This window comes from Centroberyx affinis, unplaced genomic scaffold (genome assembly GCF_046629955.1).
Source record: "Centroberyx affinis isolate AG114_WGS23_722 - 3 ecotype Tasmania unplaced genomic scaffold, CSIRO-AGI_Caff_v1 ptg000965l_1, whole genome shotgun sequence".
In the NCBI taxonomy this organism is placed as follows: Eukaryota; Metazoa; Chordata; class Actinopteri; order Beryciformes; family Berycidae; genus Centroberyx; species Centroberyx affinis.
Genome location: NW_027279536.1, coordinates 130339 through 150070, shown reverse-complemented (window position 1 = coordinate 150070; position 19732 = coordinate 130339). Strand labels below are relative to the sequence as shown.

The 19732-nt window shown below is 42.0% G+C and overlaps 2 protein-coding genes across 2 annotated transcripts; one reads left to right on the top strand and one right to left on the bottom strand.

The window, feature by feature from the left end:
* Positions 1 to 110: 110 nt before the first annotated feature.
* Positions 111 to 5843, bottom strand: LOC139646230 (zinc finger protein 518B). The gene is made up of 3 exons (XM_071522186.1): positions 5783 to 5843; positions 2232 to 4574; positions 111 to 1976 (listed from the first exon to the last, which is right to left on the bottom strand). The coding sequence occupies exons 2-3, from the start codon at positions 4558 to 4560 to the stop codon at positions 1303 to 1305; spliced, it is 3003 nt and encodes a 1000-aa protein (XP_071378287.1). The 5' UTR covers positions 4561 to 4574; positions 5783 to 5843; the 3' UTR covers positions 111 to 1302.
* A 3883-nt stretch (positions 5844 to 9726) lies between these two features.
* ccnj (cyclin J) lies at positions 9727 to 11911 on the top strand. The gene is made up of 6 exons (XM_071522193.1): positions 9727 to 9865; positions 10102 to 10193; positions 10283 to 10493; positions 10622 to 10921; positions 11110 to 11269; positions 11548 to 11911. The coding sequence occupies exons 2-6, from the start codon at positions 10125 to 10127 to the stop codon at positions 11909 to 11911; spliced, it is 1104 nt and encodes a 367-aa protein (XP_071378294.1). The 5' UTR covers positions 9727 to 9865; positions 10102 to 10124.
* Positions 11912 to 19732: the final 7821 nt, after the last annotated feature.

The window sequence follows — 19732 nt, the reverse complement described above, 5'->3', positions numbered from 1 at the left end:
GGAACTGACAGACTATTTGCATTTATTATCCGTTCAACAAGTAATGCTATCATATTCATGCGGATTCGTTGCATAACAAAAATTACTAGGCACTTGGTGAACACAGATTCTCAGGTAAATATTTAACAGTACCTCTAGTCAGACTATATACAATTATAAATCTTTTATCTAAATTGAAAAATATGTACACAGTGAGCTGAAGTTTGCACCTCTAAAGTTGGGCTACATGTATGATTTAGGTACATCTATCCAATGGTCCTAGACTGACACACAAGCCGCTGTTCCCTTGTCCTGGATACCGAGGGGTCGCGGCTACATAAGGAAATGTGTAGCAGCAGCAGGACACAGGTTGAGATTGTCATAGGCTTAGGCCTGATAAGGTGAGGTAATGGGAAATACAAATCCTCCCTTCATAGTGCAATTAAAAGATGATCTTTTCAAGTCAAAAGCGAGGAATTTCATTGAGGAAATCATGCTCAAATTATCGAGGCCTACTGGTGTTTAAAATTCCAAAAGCAAAAATCTTTCTAGAAATTCATTGACATCACATACCACAGGTTTAGCTTTAAAAGTAGTTGTATCCTTTGGGATATTTACTCCCGCTGAATGAATGCCTGAAAATATGCCTCCCACAGATAATACTATATTGAACATATTTTGGAGTTTATACAAAGATTTTACAAATACACTGATTCTTCCAATGGCCCATCATAAAGAATATAAAGGTTAGACCTGAAAGTCATAAATAAATGTTGAATAAAACAGCTTATTGTCTTTTAACACACAATTTTGGTATATCTGAGTAACTTGTGGGTCCTTGCGTCCCATTCCAAAAACATAAATATGACAGCTACCACACTGTATAGCCTACCCGTACGTAAATTGATTCATAAAACTCAGATGGTATGGCAAATACACATACTACAGTGTTCTATGAAAGATTCCATATGACAGTGTACTTAAATCATCTTAAATAACAAAGCTATTGCGTAGACAAAATATAAACAATACAAAGAACCAAGATGTCAACACCACAGCACTGCGGCTTTTTAAATCATAACTAATCTAGAAAGAGTGACTCAAGCTACTCAGACTGGGAGAGAAACAAGTAAAATGTTGAAATTACCCTGAGTATGTGAACCCTCCAGAAGTGTGACAACAATGGTTTATACTGTATTCTACTCAAAAGCAACCAGTCTTAATTAAGACATTAAAAATTGAGAATATTATTGTGTCCATTATTGTTTTGTTGTATTGCAAAGACACCTTCCATACCATTTTGTTTTCCAGTGTGGGCGACATTTAAGAATTTTCACAGTTTGGCCTTTTCCACTCCATCAGGTGTCGCTGCCGATGGACCATCCACGTCTCCTGGCTGGCAAAGACCCTGCCGCAAAACCAGCAGCGAAACTGCATCGATAGATCCCTGCTAGGAGAGGCCGCACTGACCACTTCGTACTTTTTCCTGCTCATCCTTCTAAGTTTCAGTTTCAAGATGAACCTCTCCTGCACAGGGGTTTTGAAACACGTAGGTCCAGGAGATGTGGCATTTGTCGGGTCATTTGCCCCGGGGATCTCGCCGTCGACGGCTGAGAGAGCATTCAGTGTTTTGCGGGACAGTATAACCTTCTGGACCTCTCCTCTGTACCTGTGGACAACCTCCATGATCTTGGTGACCTCGGGGATGTCAGCGTCTGGATGATTTAGCACCACGACAGGCTGCTCTCCCGACGGACGCTTAATCAGTTGACTTGGACTTACGGCTATCAGCTTCAGGGTCCTCTCCGCGTTCCTCGGGGCCAGCTGACAGTGACGCGCAGAGGCCGCTGAGGGCTCCTCTTGGATGGTTTGGCTCGAGGGTCTGCTGGTGGTGCTGAGGAGATCTGGACACGGGTCCGTGGGCAGTTCTCTCTTTCTCTTCCCATGGACACTCTGCTCTGAAACAGCGAGGCTTGAATCTTCAGAGGGCGTCTTACCTGTAAAAAAAGGTGGAAATACTATAATTTGAAAATGCTTTGAGAAAAACATAAAAGGCATGCTATTGCTCTCAGCACACTATAGTATGGATGCAGAAGAAAAAAAAACATCACTGAAAATGCTTTTATGACCATGAAAGCAAAAAGTGTGAGCTGAATGTTCAAATGATAAATGTGTAATTAAAATGCCGTCAGGTTTTTACGTTCTAAACCATCAGTCTGCAGAGATAATAGCTATATAATTTAGCTTCTTACCCTGTGGTGTAATTACAGGTTGGGGAACGGGGGAGGACTTGGCATAATTCCTATGAGGAGTCTCGCCATCAGTGACTAAAGTCTCTTCATTGTCTGACACATGGCAGTCCATGGCACTGTCAGAGTTTTGGAGCAGTACGTTTGCTGTAGTTACTGATGGTTCCTCTGAATGACACTGGCTCGTCTTACCGGCTGAACTGCCGTTGTCAACTTCTGTTTCAACGCACTGCAGCGACTGCTCCGTTTCATCATGGATTTCTTGATTTGTCGATGGCATGGCTTTGAGCGCTAGGGGTTTCTTTCCATCCATATTTTTAAACCCTGTGGGCTTTGTAGTGCAATCGGGCAGAACTGAAATCTTGTTTTCGACCGCGTCCACACTGAGGTCACTGCATGTGCTGAGATGTTCACGAGATTTTGGGTCGAGTTCTTCCTCTGACTTTGCTTGCGATGTAGACGTGACAGCTTTGGAGATGCTGTGCTGGTCAGTCTTGGGAGCTTTGGTCCAGTTCTTCTGGTCATTTTCTGTTGACGGTGCTAAGTGGACAAACTGCTGCGTCTCCTCCAAAGTTGTATGAGGGTTTGGTAGTAGATGATGGTCGTCCAGCAAACCACCTCCTGATGGAGATACAGGGCTTTGCGACGTCCACTGCTTTTCCTTAACGGGATTCTTTTTCAAAACTAGCTTCAATCCTGATGATCTTTTAACCCTAGTTTTAGATCTGGTCTTTCTTCTCCATCCTCGCCTTTTCCTGCTCTTATTTTTACGCAGCGCTTTAGAAATTGATGTCTGGTCATCACTCTCCTTTGTCAGCTTCAGCTCTTTGGAGGCATCAGTTCCATCCTCATAGGGATTTACATTTTTAGGCTCCTCACACTTTCTCTTGTGTTCCTCAATATCCCCGTCAATCTTTAATTCCTGATTCTCTCTATTTTCTTGGATTTGAGCACACCCAGCTGGCTCAGCTGAGATCGAGGCATCTTCATTCAGAGTCATTTGATTTTGTGCACTGTGGATTTGATCATTCAAATTTGGCTGACATCTATTTGGGTCAAATACACAATGAGCATCGTTAGCAGCACCTTCAGGGGGAATAGGTTCTTCTTTTTCTGATGGCGTCGTCACTTTGAACCTTTTGGCATAAGCAGTACCATTCTGGGGTACTGTTATCTGGTTCTTGACTGTGAGGACAGTAAGATCCTTGCTGCTGTTTGGGAATCCAGAGTTAGACATTATGCCGTTCTCTGACTTTAGATGAAGATTCACGTCCTGAGGAACATTTGACAGTACAGTCTTAAGAGCCTTGGTCCATTTCTGGCCACCTGTTTCCCCAGCTGTAGACCTCATCAAAAACTGTTGAGTTTCCTCTAGCGTTGTTTCTGGATCTGATAGGCTGCAGTATTTATCCAAGAATTCTCTTCCCGGCAGAGAGAGACCGCCTTCTGACAGCCAGCACATTTCCCTAACTCTATTTCTTGTCAATCTATGCTTCATTTTTGGGTTTGCGTCATTTGGCTTGATTGTTATGGGGTGAACCTCCTTCATGTTCTGGTTACCATTCTGGCCAACATGGACGGTGTTCATGTGCTTTGTGATCAGCCGTTTCTGAGGCGTTTCAAAGCCACAGTACTGACAATGGAAGGTATGAGTGGTTGTTTTACACCCAAACTGTTTCTGAAAGTCCTTTTTTGTGTGGACTGAAAGATCAATCTCGCTACCGCTTTCCAGGCCCAAGTTATGTAGATACATGTGCTCTAAAAACACTCCAGCATCACTTGTTGAGAATTTCCCACATGTTTCACATGAATATTTGCCATTTTGGCAGTGATGCACGGTCAGGTGTGTGCTGAATTCTGAGAATGTGCGTTGAACATTGTCATTACAAATGTTGCAGCTAGAAAAAGTGTCCTTGTGGCTTAATAGATGAACCTGAAGGTAGGAGAACTCATGTGTACTGAAAGCACACAGATGGCAAGGAAAAACTGGTGAACTTCCTCTGTGAGTTTCCTCAAAGTGTCTCACTAAGTCTTTGGGAACAAATTCCAAGTTGTCCTTGCATTGAGAGCATTTGAACCTGAGTATATTTCCACTGTTCTTTGCCCTGTGTTGACTCTGTTTTGTTTTACGGGGGGACTTCTTTGATGAAGGCCACACTCTGTTCCGCTCCCACTCCTCCGCTATCTTCTTTGGTCCATGCTTATCTTCACTTTGCATAGTTGGGGGCTGAACAGCAGTCTTCCTGAGGCGGAGTCGTTTGTGCCAATCTCTATTCTTCGTGTTGACTTCCCGTTTATTGTCTCCTGTGGAGGTAGCCGCGCAAATGTCCATGTCTTTTCAGGTCTCTGTAAAAGTGTATAAAAAAAAAATGTTCAGCAAAAAAAAAAGAAAAAGAACAGACCTTTAACATGAGGTATTGAACAGTTAATGCAACAAATCAGATAAATGTCTGGCGATCAAATTCCTGTACATTTGTTATTAAATGCTTTCAACAGACTTGGCCTTTTCTGCAAGTCTGTGTTTGTTAATCTTGAGATTTAACTGTCAACCTATGACTTTGCATTATAAAAAGCACAACTTGTTTTTCAATTCTGCATTTGTGACAGGTTATAACTGCAATCAGGCTTACTTGCTTTGCTGTGCTTGATTTGCAATTAAGAATTTTGCATATATGCAATGGATTGTTGTAACAAAGAATAAGATTAGATACAGTCCATGATACTACCATGCAACAATAGCACTTGTTATACCAACCTGAGTAATATTACATGAACACTGTGTGCGATTTGCTACAGTAGTGTCCTGCAACGGTGACTGCAGCTCCACTTTGCATGTCATTTTTGCTGTGAGTCCACCTGTTGCTGGCTATGGTTCAAATCTATTTTACCTGGACATGAATCTATCAAACTCAGACCAGGTATAACAGTAAACTCGGCTGCATATCAACCACCAGGTGCAGAAAAACTATTTTCAACTCAAACCCACCTGTTCAGATAGCGTGCTTGATCCCATACTTAAAACACGACTAAATGCGCTACAGAAGAAGTTGCATTTAAAAAACTTGTAGACGAACAAATGCTCGACAAATAAATGAATAGCGCGTCAATTAGACTTTGTATGAGCAGATTGATCGGGGCATCATGTGCGGCCATTGTGCAATTTGGTTTGACCACAACAAAGTGATGAGACTGGCTTTGTAACGAGCAACAAACGCCTAGGGAATAATTTAAAAGTTCAGATAAAACTGTTGCATTGCGGTTGCATTCACGCCATTTTCCATTCCTAGGAAACACCACAATGTGTTAGTTCGAAACGGAGCTAACTCCGCGTTGCCTGTTAAACGTTATTTGACATAGCGTTTGAGTGATTTGAATTAACGTGACGCACAAGAGCTTACAAAGACGAATAACTTCAACAATAAAAAGCATGCCAACAAAGTTATGCCATATCCCTTTTTTAACCTTGCATCGAGTTATTACTGCAGATATACGCACCGGGCGGCCTGGATGAAAGATAAAACTCATGTTATTTAAACACTTCTCTCGGTTTTTACCTTTTCTTTTGTGGGGAGCTTGACAGCTCAGCGAGTGGCAGCCATGATGTTTCATCCGGGGATTACAGCCCCTGAGCTGCTTTAGCCTTTAGCCTGGCTCCTCCGACAGAGACCGGAGCCCGTCCTGGGCCTGCATTACTATCGAAAAACCGACTGTAACTGTTAACCATGGTCTGGGAGCATAATGTAGTGGTCAATTCAAAGGTGGCTAACCTACCACCTCCAGTCGGTGATTAGCAGCAGGTAAACAGCCACCACTATGACAAAAATCACCTATAGTTTCAGCATGCATCATGCTTTGTCCCTAAAAAGACCCCGTCCCCACTGAACTTACATCAGCTTGATACTACAATGACGTATCCTACTATGAATTTATATCATAAAAAACTGTGCCAGCCTAAACATGGCTCCGTTTAGGTGTGTTACCCTCCACTCGATCCACAGTCGGTGTTGAAAGCATGGTGAGGATAGTGGTAATAACGAGTAAAAGAAGTTGCTTAATGTTGTTCTTAACAAACTGTTATGAAATTTAAAAAAATAAAAAAAATAAAAAATCTACGGGTATGCAACCCAGCCGTTAGGTGCCCCAGGGCAAGCATCTTCTATTGCCTCCCTGCACTGCCCAGCACTCACCATTCAACGTTTTATATTATGCATCTGCCCCAGTCAAGTGCCCACCCCACCAAATAGCCTGGGTTAGGCAAACTAAAATGACACAAAAATTGTTCAATGTACAACTATTTGAGATCGTATGCAAATTTGTATGCATGCAAATTTACAATTTAAATAAAACTATCTACCCACAAACTCAAGGCTTTTGGGGCTTTTGGTGGTCCAAAGCCCCAAGGCATGTGCCCTGCATGCCCTGTTGGTAATCCAATTAATGATATAGCGTAAAGGAAGGCCCAATATCCAGCAAAACTGCTGAGAAAAAGCAGGTAGGTCTGCATGCCAAAGGGAAGATGGATACCCTTGGATCTGTCTAGCAGCACAGAAATCACATAAACACACAGTGAAGGGCTACTCCCCATGAAGCAATAACAATAGCCATAATAATAGCCTGCTAGACTTGAGTTCAGCAAAAGTGAGACAATGCATCTGGATGTTAGACTATGACATTTTGGTGATCTGTTAGAAAACTATGAATATGTGAAAAATATATTAAATGGTTTTTAGCACATTTGGCAAACAATTTGATGTAAGCTCCTGTAGTTAAAAATAAGCAGGTCATCTTATTTAATATAGTAACTTTTTAGGCTCCTAGTCATTATAGCAACATTGCTGTTTAGCCTTATAGTAGGCTACATGTGGCATCTTGCTTTTGCTTTTCAATTTTCCTAGAAATTATTCAGCTTTTCAATTTTTCTAGAAATTATTCAGGGGAAACATTATTATAACAGACACTAGCTGCCAACTTATTCACAAAGTATTACTAGCTGCAAATAAAATGGGTTTGTATTAAATTGTATATGGCTGGGCCTAGATGTGCTTGTGCTTTGTCACCTTCGTGCTGACAACAACCTTGAACTGAGCCCTCTCAAAACTAACATAACACTAACATAATGTTAAGATGAGGACTGAGCTACAAAGGAGCCCACATGCAGAAAGTCAATGCTTCAATTGTGAACCCAGCTGAGTCATTCAAGATCCTCAGCACCACCCACATCCTCAAACTAAATCTCCTGCATTAGCAGGCCCAAAAGACAATGTTCTTCCTGCAACCACTGAAAAAGCCAAGCATCACACCACCAGTCCTGGTCCATTGTAATAGATCAATAACTGAAAAGCTCCTAATATTTGCCATTACGGTCTGGTATTGCTGTCTGTCTGTTGTGAGGACAAGCGGCAGTGTGTTGTCTGCACTCCTGAGCGGGTCAATGGCTGTCAGCTTCCTCCATCAAGGAACCGCATGACACCAGGGTGAAGAAAAGAGCAGCAAGGACTGCCACCAAGCCTGTCCACCCAGGCAGCCATTTGTTTCCTCGGGGAGACAGTTCCAGTCCATTAAGAAGAAGAAGACCACCCGTCACCTCAGCAGCTTCTTCCCCACAGCGGTTACCCTACTTAACCAATCCTCTTAAGACTCTTCCCCTGCACCCCCCCGTAATCTCTGTAAACCTTACCACTGTTGCTGTTTAGTAACATGCTTTTTATTATTTATATTGCACCCTGTGTATTTCAGACCTTAGACACAATGATACTTTGTAGCCTCAGGAATATACAGTAGGTTCTCCAGTGTTGATAAATGATTTCATACTTACAGTCTCCTCTTGGCTCAATACACTACACTTCCCTCTACAGATTCAACCAAACTGTTTGCCATGCTGCTTGGACACACAGCTATTAAATATTGAATGTATATACAGAGAGTGATATATATACTGTCTGAAGTATGTGTTACACTGGCCTTTTTAATGATGTATAGAAACAATTTCCCTCTGCTACACCACCAAGTTGACTTGTTCAGGTAAAGTGGGACAATGCATTAGATAAAATAAAAGTCCTTTATAGCTATTTTGAAAGAGGAGGGAAACCATTGTAATTATGACTTTTAGAAATAGGACAACATTTGTAATCCTTGATTTAATTATCGTTAGTACATTTTGGAGTAGTTCTAATTTGTGCAGAGAACATGCTTGAATATGCTTGTACGTGTTTTCGAATGGAAAAGTGGTGCAACATACTCTTGAGAATCATAATTTTTTTAATTATTGCCTATACTACAGATAGATTGCAGATTGCATTTTAAAATGACATGTTATGTCTGTGGCCTGTTCTGTAGCCAATATAATCTACTTTTCAATTATGTTTTTGGAATGGCAATCTATAAAATTTAAATTGGCCACATGGAAGTGAACCTGACCCATATTAGGCTAAGTGATGTTCCAACATTACCTGAGTCCTATATACAGTTTCCCCACATAAAACCAGGACTTTTTTAAAAAGACAATGGCCATGTTTTCATCATCATGGTTTATGTCTTGTGGTTCCACTGACAAGGGCACAGTGTTCTGATTTCTCACGCAGTCTAGAAAGATTTATTGTAGGCCTATCTGCAAATGTGGCTCATTGTAGACTGTGCATTAACAAGCTGGTACAAAATAACCTAAACTAAAGAAACACTGTAATTGCACTGTATTGCAGTGCACAAAGGGAATATAAGGATTTGAATGAACTGTGGAAGTTAAAAAAAAAAAAAAAATATTAGACAACTTTTTATGGTAAGAATGCAATAGGCCAGTGATCTGAAATCCATTAGTGAAAGGAAGACAGAATGCAGAAATGCTGAGTTTTATTGGACAGATTTTCAATCGAGACTAATCTCCTGAGGGAAATGATTTTAGTCTCCAGTGATCCATATTTCAGACATCAATCAGTTCAGAATATGTGTATCTTGCCCCGACTAACATGAGATATTCGGTATACATTGTGTCATCTAGCTGGCCGCTATGAATCCCCGCCAGTGATTGGATGTTTTCTGTTGTTGTAAGCTTACTTTTAATTGGCAGCAGCGTCTTGTGCGCTCTTCCAGTCTTTACAGTGCAGAGGAATGTTGCCTTCAAGTGCTCCTCGTAAACTTCTACTTCCAAGATTAGAAGTCGTAAATACAACAGCGTCGCGAATTTAAGTGCTTTTGGTTAAAAACCTTATAAAAGAGCATATAGCAAAATAGTTTATTGGTGGCTGTTGTTTTACTTTAGAAATCAAGTGGTACATAACTACTTTAGGCTGTAGGGGCAGAAGGAAGAGGCGAAAATAAGCACCAGACATGTAATGGATGTTTTGTAAAGTTTATTAGGTAAACGTTGTTTTATACATCAGTTTTACCAACGGTTGTTGATACGTTTCCATGCTATCCGTCCTCTAAACGCATTCGGCTTTCCCGGTCTACTTTGTTGGGTAGGTCATGTGCGTTCAATACCACACTCATTTCACCGATAGCACTTGAAGGCAGCAGTAGTGTTTGCTGAACTCGTGGTCGCCTCACTCACTACAACAATGAACGTAAGCATGTTCGGCTAGTTTGAATTGAAGTTTACTTCAGTGAAACAGCCAGCAAGATTCACTACATGTGCTAATTGGGTGAGTCTCCACTTTTCGATGTTTAATATCTATATTTTCCTGCTTGGGGAAAGCCACTGAACGGCTGAATATTGAATGAGTCATCAGGGTGCTCAATCCTGGTTTCCTACTCACTTCACATTAGTTTGAAATGTCATACATCATCAGAAACCCTCCCATGAGGTGTCTGTGTTCCCTATGGAGAATACCTTTAAGCCATAAGGAATGACTGCAGTTCACACCTGTTTGTATTTCAGACGTTTCCAAAGCACCCTATTAAATGGAGCTAGAGGACCAATGGTGGAAAGGACAACTCGCTGTAGATATATACCAGGCGCTACGATACAAAGTAAGTGGATATAGAAGAACCACTTTATGGTTGAGGGGGAAAGCGATAAACTACACTCTGAGGTCTCAAACACAGTATGTTGTTAACAGGAGCTCAAGCTGCCTTCCTACAAAGGGCAGTCTCCTCAGCTCAACTTCAGGCGATACTTTGCGGACCTCATAGCCATCGTCAGCAACCGCTTCAGGCTGTGTCCTGCAGCCAGACACCTGGCCGTCTACCTGCTGGACATCTTTATGGATCGTTATGACATCACCGTGCAGCAGCTTCACATGGTCTCACTCTCCTGCCTTCTTTTGGCCAGTAAGTGTAACTGGCCTCTTTACCAGTTTATACATGCTCCAGCATTTCACAGTTTGGCCTGTGTGATTGGTTGGTGTGATGTGTTTGTGATGGCAGGGTGTCTCCCCCCCCCCCCCCCCCCACTGCAGGTAAGTTTGAGGAGAGAGAGGACCGGGTGCCCAAGCTGGAGACCCTGAACAGCCTGGGCTGCATGAGCTCCATGAACCTGGTGCTGACCAAGCAGGGCCTGCTGCACATGGAGCTGCTGCTGATGGAAACCTTCCAGTGGAACCTGTACTTCCCCACTGCGGCTCATTTCATAGAGTACTACCTGTCCATCGCCGTCCACGAGGGAGACCTCCACGACGGCTGGCCCTTGACCTGCCTGGAGAAGACCAAACTGTACATGGCCAAGTATGCCGATTACTTCCTGGAGGTCTCCTTACAAGGCAAGCCGCATTTCATATGATCAGTGATGTTTAGATAGTATTTGTACCTCTTACAATCAGCGTCAGTGGGTCTCAAAGTGGTTCTAATTCTAATTTCACTCTCACCACTGTTATCTCCCTTACTAACTGAAACCTAATCAGATGGTAATGGGCTGCTGTTTTTTTGTTGTTGTTCTCCCCCCCCCCAGATCATGTGTTTTTGTGTTTTGCACCCTCGCTGGTGGCTGCTGCATGTGTGGCCGCCTCCCGCCTCATCCTGCACCTGTCCCCTACGTGGCCACCCCGACTGCAGCGCCTCACGGGCTACACATGGGACAACCTAGTCCCCTGCGCTGAGAAACTACTCATGTGAGTGTCTGTCCCCAGCCCTTGACAGTTAATAAGAATGACTGTAGTCGCCAAGGACAATAAATGCACAGGAATTTATCTTGGTGACGTTGATGCAGATGGATACTGACAACTCGGTCTCACTGTGCACACTGACACACATTGTACAAGGACAACAGGATCTCACACACAGTGGCAGGCTTTTCATGGACAGTAGACTACACATATCGCACTGCATATTCAGCAAGAGAAACACGTCAATAATTAACAGAGCAACACTTTGTCTTTTTTCCCCCCAGTGCACATGACAGCGATGTCAAAGAAGCCAACAAGCAGAAGTGCCAGCAGCCCAGCCAGCAGTCCAGCCAGCAGCAGCAGGGCCAGACGGTGTACCACGGTTCAGGCCAGGCAGCCACTGTGGCCCAGTACCTGCACAGGCCGAGCATGCAGTACCCCCAGCAAGCTCCACAGCCCGCCATGGCCCCCAGCCACAGGCCCGCCTCCTACCTCAACCACGCCACCAGCCTGCAGGCTCCTAACGGCCCCCAGCACAGCAGTGCCCAGACCATCTCTGCCACACTAGACCCAAAGGCTAACCTTCCCAACAGGGCCTACCAAGTCAGCATGCACTACACGTGTGCTGCTCCGTGCTTTGACAGATGATGGATTTCCAGGATTTAGACATTTTCAGGACAAGAGGAAGGCTGGATGTGACCTGTTTGTCTTGAACTGAGCCGATCACGTTGGATGAAAGGGCACATTTTTAATTTCAAGAGACTTGCTGAGATTTGTACAGCACTTTGAACCATAGGGTGGACACAATGTGCAATATGCATACTCTGCTGTATTTTTCTATTGACAGCCTGCGTGAAGGTGTTTTTTTCTTTCTTTTTTCCCCAAAAAATCAAGATGATTGAGTTATCTTTAGGTGTGAATGTTGTGAGGTGAATACAGGGTGGGTTTTGTGCCACTATACCCACTGATATTACTGTATAATTTAAAAGTCCTGTATTTATTTAAGCCAAATTACCTCAGGAGTATTGAACTTATATTTCCTTGTTTCCAATAGCCATTATTACTATTACTATGATGGGAAACGTGGCATTAACAAAATGAAGGGATCTATGTCAAGTTGTGGTGGACTTGAGATAAGAGAGCACAGTTCAGTTAGGTGTACCACAAGCATTTTTCTGTTTTTTCTCTTGAGGAGTGCTATTTGTAAAACGCAAAGAATTTTGCATTCTAGATATCACAATTTATTTTGCAAAAAAAAATGGTAGCTCTTCTGTACACAGGGTATATCAGTGCTGTGCACTTCTATGATGGTACTTTTAAATAAAATATTACATGTTGTAGTGAGATCTAGTCCAGTTGATTTCTTAAATATTCCAAAGTATGTTGCTTTAAAAAATAAGTTTTACATTTTGTATCATAAAATTGAAACAAAATGTCCTTTACTTGAGGATTGAGGACAACATTCAGTCATCAACTTTTTTTTTTTGCTTCTGCGGGAGAGAAACGGATGTGCAACAGTAACCACACTTCATCTCACAAGTGTCTCAGTCATCCAGTGCAGCTGGAACATAGAAGGCTCCATGCTGGTTTTTGAGTAGGAAGACCCACACTGACAGGATGTGGCTGGGTTACAGGTGGCTGTAGACAGCCAGAGCAAACTCTGTTCCTGGAAAAGCAGTGCTGTGGAACCTGACGTTGTAGACTGTGTTGACCGCTGTCTTCATGTCTTGGTAGGCCATGTGGATAGGGAAAGCAGTAGACCAGTTTCAGTGCGTGTGTCAGCAGATTGGAAAAATGAGCTACCTGCCAAGTGCTGGTAAATTGTGGCTGTGGGTGGTATAGTTGTCTCACCTTGGTAAATAACCAAGTTTTTAGAATAATTTACATTTGTTTGGCTGGTGAAATAGTGACTAATGAGGTCTGGGATCCAGAAGCTAGTGTGGCCAGTGAATGAAAAACTTAGTGTCCACCTGTTATGGATTTCCAACAGGACAGGAGACAAAGCTCACACCTAAAAATGTCACTGATGGTGAGATTGTACCTTGTGGTGCTACATGGCTTGCAGCACCCTGGTGTTCTCCATCTGGATGGTGACGGGGGAAGTGTTCCCCTCCAGCTTCTTGAGGACCTCACAGAGCGTGGCTGAGCAGTAGGGGTTCCTCCAGTGCATAACACTCTTCTTCAGCTTGACCTGCACACTGGGGAGGAGGAACGATATATAGTAACATGATGCTTTCCAGGATCTAGCACAATAAACAAGGGGTTGCAGAGTATTGAGTAGTATTATGTTACCGCTGCTGATGCGTCATACTCGAAACCACAGGGAAGTGACCCAGGGAAGTAAATGGCTGATGTAGGCTTTGTTTGCTGGATATTGAACCACACCTGAAATACATCCATCTTAACACTTGCACTGTTTGTGCTCTAAGCAGCTGAACATGAACAAAAGCTACGAGAAACAGCCACGACATAATAGAAGTAAAAAGCAGAAAGAGCAGTATACTTTGAACTATTTCATTTAAATCTACACACAAAACATAGCACTCTTATATTTTGTCCATTGGCAAGGCAGTCCACAGCCTGTAGAGGGCAGTACATGTCACATTTCTGAGAGTGCTTCCCATCTCTCAGGTTCAACAACTCTCTATTTTTCTCTTGGGTGGGAATATATGCTGTCTCTCCGTGAAAAATAAGATTTGTCAGGGTTTTCACCTCATATAGTGGACTGACTAATGTGATATAAACATGTCAGCAGTGTATTTTTTTCAACTTTTAAGTGCGTTATGCTGCTACTAAGCAGACAGACTTCCCAAGAGAAGCCATGCCTCTGCTTTCTGGAAGATGAAAGAAGTTGCACAGAAGAAAACGCCAAACTAATACTGTTTACCACTGTCAACTCCAGGCATCATGCACAGACAATTTTGCATTATTTAATAAAGGCATTGAAAATAATTTGTAGTTTCATCACAGTCAAGATTTAACCTCAGTTCAGACTTGCTTCCTAGACTCTGACCTCCGGTTTATTATGGTTGGTCGGTCAAAGCTTGGGTAGGAATAATCTAAATATTTATTCTAGTAAATTATTTGTGTACCTCGGAGGTGAACCACATGTCCCCGCTGTCCCCGACGTCACAGGGGAAGGGCAAGGGTGGAATCAGAGACACAAAGGTTGCCAATCTCTCCTGGGTTACATAAAGTCCAAATCAATGAGTTTTTCACAACCCCAACAGTTTGTTTCTTCAGCTTTAGACCTGAATTCCTGGCTATACTTGATACATTCTGATTAACACTGGTGTCTTTTATTTTTTTTTTTTTTACAAAAACAACACGATCCAGGAAACCTCATGTGCACTTCTGATTACTTCATGTCATGATGCGGCTAGCCCTTACTAAAATAGCACTTCCGCTCTGGAGGATGTCCTGCAGAACGTCCTGTGGAGGAGGAAGCGGTCTGAAGAACCTGGTGGCTCGGACCAGGGTCCCTCCACTGTTTATGACTGTGGTTATGACTTGCTGCTTCCCCCTCCCAAACAAGACGCACTGCCACTCAAACCCGTGGGTCCGGTTCAGCAGCCGCTCCTTCTCACTGCTGGAAAAAAAAAGACGTTCAGAATGTTAAACAGCAATGAGAGAAAAGATGACTAATCTTATAACAAAATCAACTGAAGGCCTCATACCCACCCACCACAGTGACTTCTGGCCCTTGTCCTGCTTAAGAAGAACAGGGTAGAAATGTTCAGTTTTAGTGTGAATGTTCTATTTATGCATACTCATATAGAGTTTATTGCATCAGGACAATTCAGATAGGCTCAGAAAACTGTAAAAAGTAGTGGTAAACTAAATTGATTTTCATATACTTTCTGTGAACTCCCTGACACCTGATTGTATTGTTGTATGTGGAGGATGCACCCACCCACCCATCCATCTGCTAGTCCAAGCAGATCTTTTGCAAATTCTGTTTAACCCACGTTTGAAATTTACATTTATTTAATATAATACCCAATGTGATTGTTTTCACACTAGATGATAAATGTGCCAGGAAAATATGCTACTTTCCTACCGCTAAAGAAAACTAAAAATGCAGCGGTGATAACTCATCTTAGCCGAGAACACTTGCTCTGTACCTAATGTTCTGGTAAATTAGGTTTACCTGAGAGAGTACCTTCTCTGAGGGGTTTGCCATGGGGCCTCTCATGTGTGTGTGTATCCTCCTGAGGAGCAAAAACAACTCAACAATAAATTTGTCACTGATGCCCAGCTGCATCTTTCTAAGGGCAAAGCTAGAAAAGGAACATCAGCGAGCATGGAGGCGGGGATGCTCTTCCTCATAGTTTTCTTATGGTTCAGATGACGCAATCTTTTTGAACAAACTCTAGTTCTGCATTCTGCAAAACTTGGATTTCCTCCTGATGCCCAGCAGGTTTTTCCTTGCTAAATTCAGCACCTTAGAAAAATTATTAGCAGGTTAGTTATTACCACCTGCCTACTCGGTGAGACATCAAGTGTTAATTTTCCTGTGTTGTACCTTCTCAATGTGTTTGAGATTGCACATTTTTAAGCTGTGGTGGGGAAGTGAGAGACTTGAAACTGGAGAGTATTATTTGGTAGGTTTCTCCAGCATAGTGCCTAAAAAGGTCTCTAAAATAATACATTGCAACATGTAGTACTGCAACAGGCATAAAGTTGATATATTGCAAGATGCAGTGCCAAAAAGCATAGTGACAACAAACAAGGCTTCAATTATACTGTCATGGAGGGGGATGGGCTTGGATGGAGCTGTGCTCAGAGAGTGAAGCCTCCTGAGCTTCAGAAGCCAAAAGCGTCTTGACTTGCCAAGCTGTTCCTCTGTTGTGGAGTCGCACTCCTCCTCCGGGGCTCGCATGCAAAAGCACCCCACTTCTCTGTCTCTCTGCTCACCAGCCTCCTGCTTCCAGCAACAAGGGGACCAGCTTCCCTGGCACACTTTGATACTCCACTGTGTTTCATGTTCCCAGGTCAAAAAGAAACCTGTGTTAGGATATCTGTATGGTAACCAAGGCTATCTTAAAAATTCAATTGGACGACTGTTTATCAAGACCCCGGGTGGGAGATGAAACCAGTTGAGGCCGCTTAGTGAAGTGTCTCTCTACTGCTCATCCTGAGCAATTTGGCCATAACATTGGTCCCGTGTTTCGAAGTCTCACAAATCTGGAGATTTAGGGAGGACAGTGGTTAAGCTTACAAAATACCATCTCAAAACAAATATATATGTGTGTGTTTTTATCATATTTACCTCCAGCATTATGTTTCCTGGATCAGTCTTGTTGAAGATCTGCTGGATGAGTCTGAAGTCTCTAATCGTCTCATTTTTTTCATCATATAAACCATTTCTTCCATCATGTGAATTACTATTAGGAATATTTTTTTTTTTTTATCTGACAGCTTAGTGTGGGAGTGACCACCCCACTCAAGGGTAGAACAGGGATCAAATCACAGGAAAAATCAGTCACAGTTCCTTGCTCTACAGGAACTGATGCATTCTCCTCCTCCAGATTCATGAGCTCATTACACACAAAGTGCAGCTAGTGCAAATTACATTGTCCACACTCTGAAACAGGGCGAATAAATCCATTGTATCAGATGATATATCACCTACAGTGCGTTGACAATTTTCTATCACTGTATTACCATAAGCTGCTCTTCTTGTTTTTTTATTCAGATTACTCACCTTCACTGTCTGAATAAAACTCAACATTACTTTATTTCACGTTTAATTTACACACATTTTGATTTTGAAGCTTGATCTATTTTCACGTGTTTTCTAGCAATTGATTGTTGATTGTGTGTGTGTGATTGTTGATCAGTTAGATGTAGGTAAGCTCATTCTCTGTAAAGTCCTTTGAGACATGATTGCGATAAATGGCTATATAAATAAATGAACTCGACTTGACTTGACTACATAAAGCACCAAGCAGCTGTGACACAACCACCTCCCACAATCCTCCTCTTGAATTACTCGAGAGAATGCCTTCACTCTCAAAACATACATTTCTACAGCGAGGAGACTAACCTTCATGTACACACTCTTCAGGCCAGGAGAATGAGATGAAAATCCTCCAAACCAACACAATCCCTGAAACAGAAGTGAATAATCATGCCTCCTAATTTACAACAACAAATAATAACGCATTGAACAGCACACTTTTATCACACCTATTTAGATTCTATGCTTTACATAGCCTCAAAGAGATAAAACATGATTTGCTGTAATCTGAATGTGAGCGCACAGTACTCCAAACTGCTCAGCCCTGTGCTTATTTTAGACGTTGCATAACAATGTTTCATAACCAAAATCCTGAAAAGAGACAGGGCGCTCATTAAGTGATTAAATGATTTTAAATTCTATGTAACAGTTCTCTGCAATGATGCTTTCATGCCATCATGTACAAAATATGAGAGGCATCCCATATCGTTTCAGTGCCTGTGATCTTAGACCTTGTCTTGTTCCCTCTGAGTCAGTTTTCCATTTTCTTGAGGGACAATATTCATAGAAACCCATTCATTTTGTTTTTGTGTAGGTGTGTGTGTGAGTAAGAGAGAGACAGAGAGAGAGAGAGAGAGTTTGACTCTTGTTTCCTCTTTGCTTCTTGTTACTTGTTTCCCACCTTTCTCATGATTTGGCTCATGATTCTCATACTTACACACTACACCACTAGGCCTTCTATATTCACTTGGCACAAATAAAAGGAAACAAGAGGTCTGTAGCATGTCCTCAATGTTAATGACAGTATCGCTCTCACTCAATGAAGAAAACAAAAGCTATTCAAACTTATGGCAATGTGTTAAGAAGCCATTAACAATAATGGACCACACTTGAAAACATGCTTTCAAATTCACTTTTTCGAATTCACACTGCAGGAAAAGAAAGAATAAAGGAACCAAATTCTTTAGGTCACCTTGTTCTTGTGACGTTCATTCTTATTCAAACCATCAAATTTATGGTAGAGGAATTGATAGGATTCCTCTGCTGGGATGCTTAGCTTCTGAGAAAGGAATAAAGGCTATGATATGAACGTCTTCCAATTGTCTTTTAAAGGACCATGAAATGTTATGAGGCAGGCGTGACGCCAAGGTCATTCATAAAGTCATGGCGTCTTTTCCCTCTCACCTTCTTGATACTGTTCCTCTGAGGTTCATGTCTTGCTCTTGCAGTATGGATTAGACTGCAGGGATTTCAACTATAGAAAGAAAAATAGACTCACATGTAGGCTAGATACCAAGCTACTGTGGATACAAAGTAGGTCTTACCTTTTGCTCTTGTAGTCTGTGAATAACTTTTTCTTGCATTATACCACTGCAACTACGAATGGTTTGATAAGGTCTGTTGATATGTGCAAATAATCAGTAAACAGAGCACAACATTCAGTAAAATGTGATGATTAGTAGCTAAGTGTTAGCCTGTGTCCTGGGCATTTTTCCATTTTGATGTGTTTGGAAATGTTTTCTTTTTTAGCCTACTTTTAAAGCATGAGGTGATGTTTCACTTGGCTCTCTTTCAATTTCAGCTTAGTTCTGTTCCTAAAATGCCTTCAAAGTGTCACCTTGCCATATCTTAAATGTAGGTCAGCAGATTAGGCCAACTTTGATACAGTCATATATAGAACAGTGTGCAAGTGTTTGTAGGTGTACTGTATTCATAATAATCACTTTCTATTTTCAGACTAGTAATTTATAAGCCTAACCTTCTACTGTTCAGCATCATGGTTGCTGTCTAACATTACATATTGCAAGTACTTTAACTGGGAGATGCCGGCCACATTGTTTTTAACCGAATTTTATCTGCATATTTGCCCAGCTACTGTAGTTAACCCCACTTGATAGCACAAACACTATCTGAATCTTTGAGCACGACCAGCATTAGCTAGACAACAACTTGAGATCTTTGTGGGGTTTGCTGAGTGAGGTTAGGTCACTGGCAAGCTAGCTTCAATTTGAGTAGGGAAACCGTTGGCTCCAAGGAGGTTTTACTTTCAGCACCACGGTCAGCTCAGTGTTTAAATTGCTTAAGTAATTTTACCGGCTGTGTAACCCAACAAACAAATACAAAAACGTTGCATTTTAAACAGTATAAAAAAACCTCAAAATTAAAAGAAAACTAGCTATTTGAGTTTGGTAGATAGAGCCACGGAGTTAGAATTTCAAATCAGTTGGTTGCAGCACAAGCGCGCGCACACACACAACACGCACACACAAACACATCACAGGAAAAAATAATTGATGTCGACATTTATGGTTTTTGATAAGTTATCTGTAGGCGGGACAGCGTACCTTACAAAAAAGAAAAAGAAAATTGAAAACTATCTCCTGTCAGTGCTTTTTCTTTGCATGGGTTCCTCTTTTAACGTGCGTACTGATTGGCTCTTCCCGCAGCTTGTAGCCAATCAGCCTCCGCCTGCTATGGAGGAAGGAATAAATGCAAGATGGCTCCTC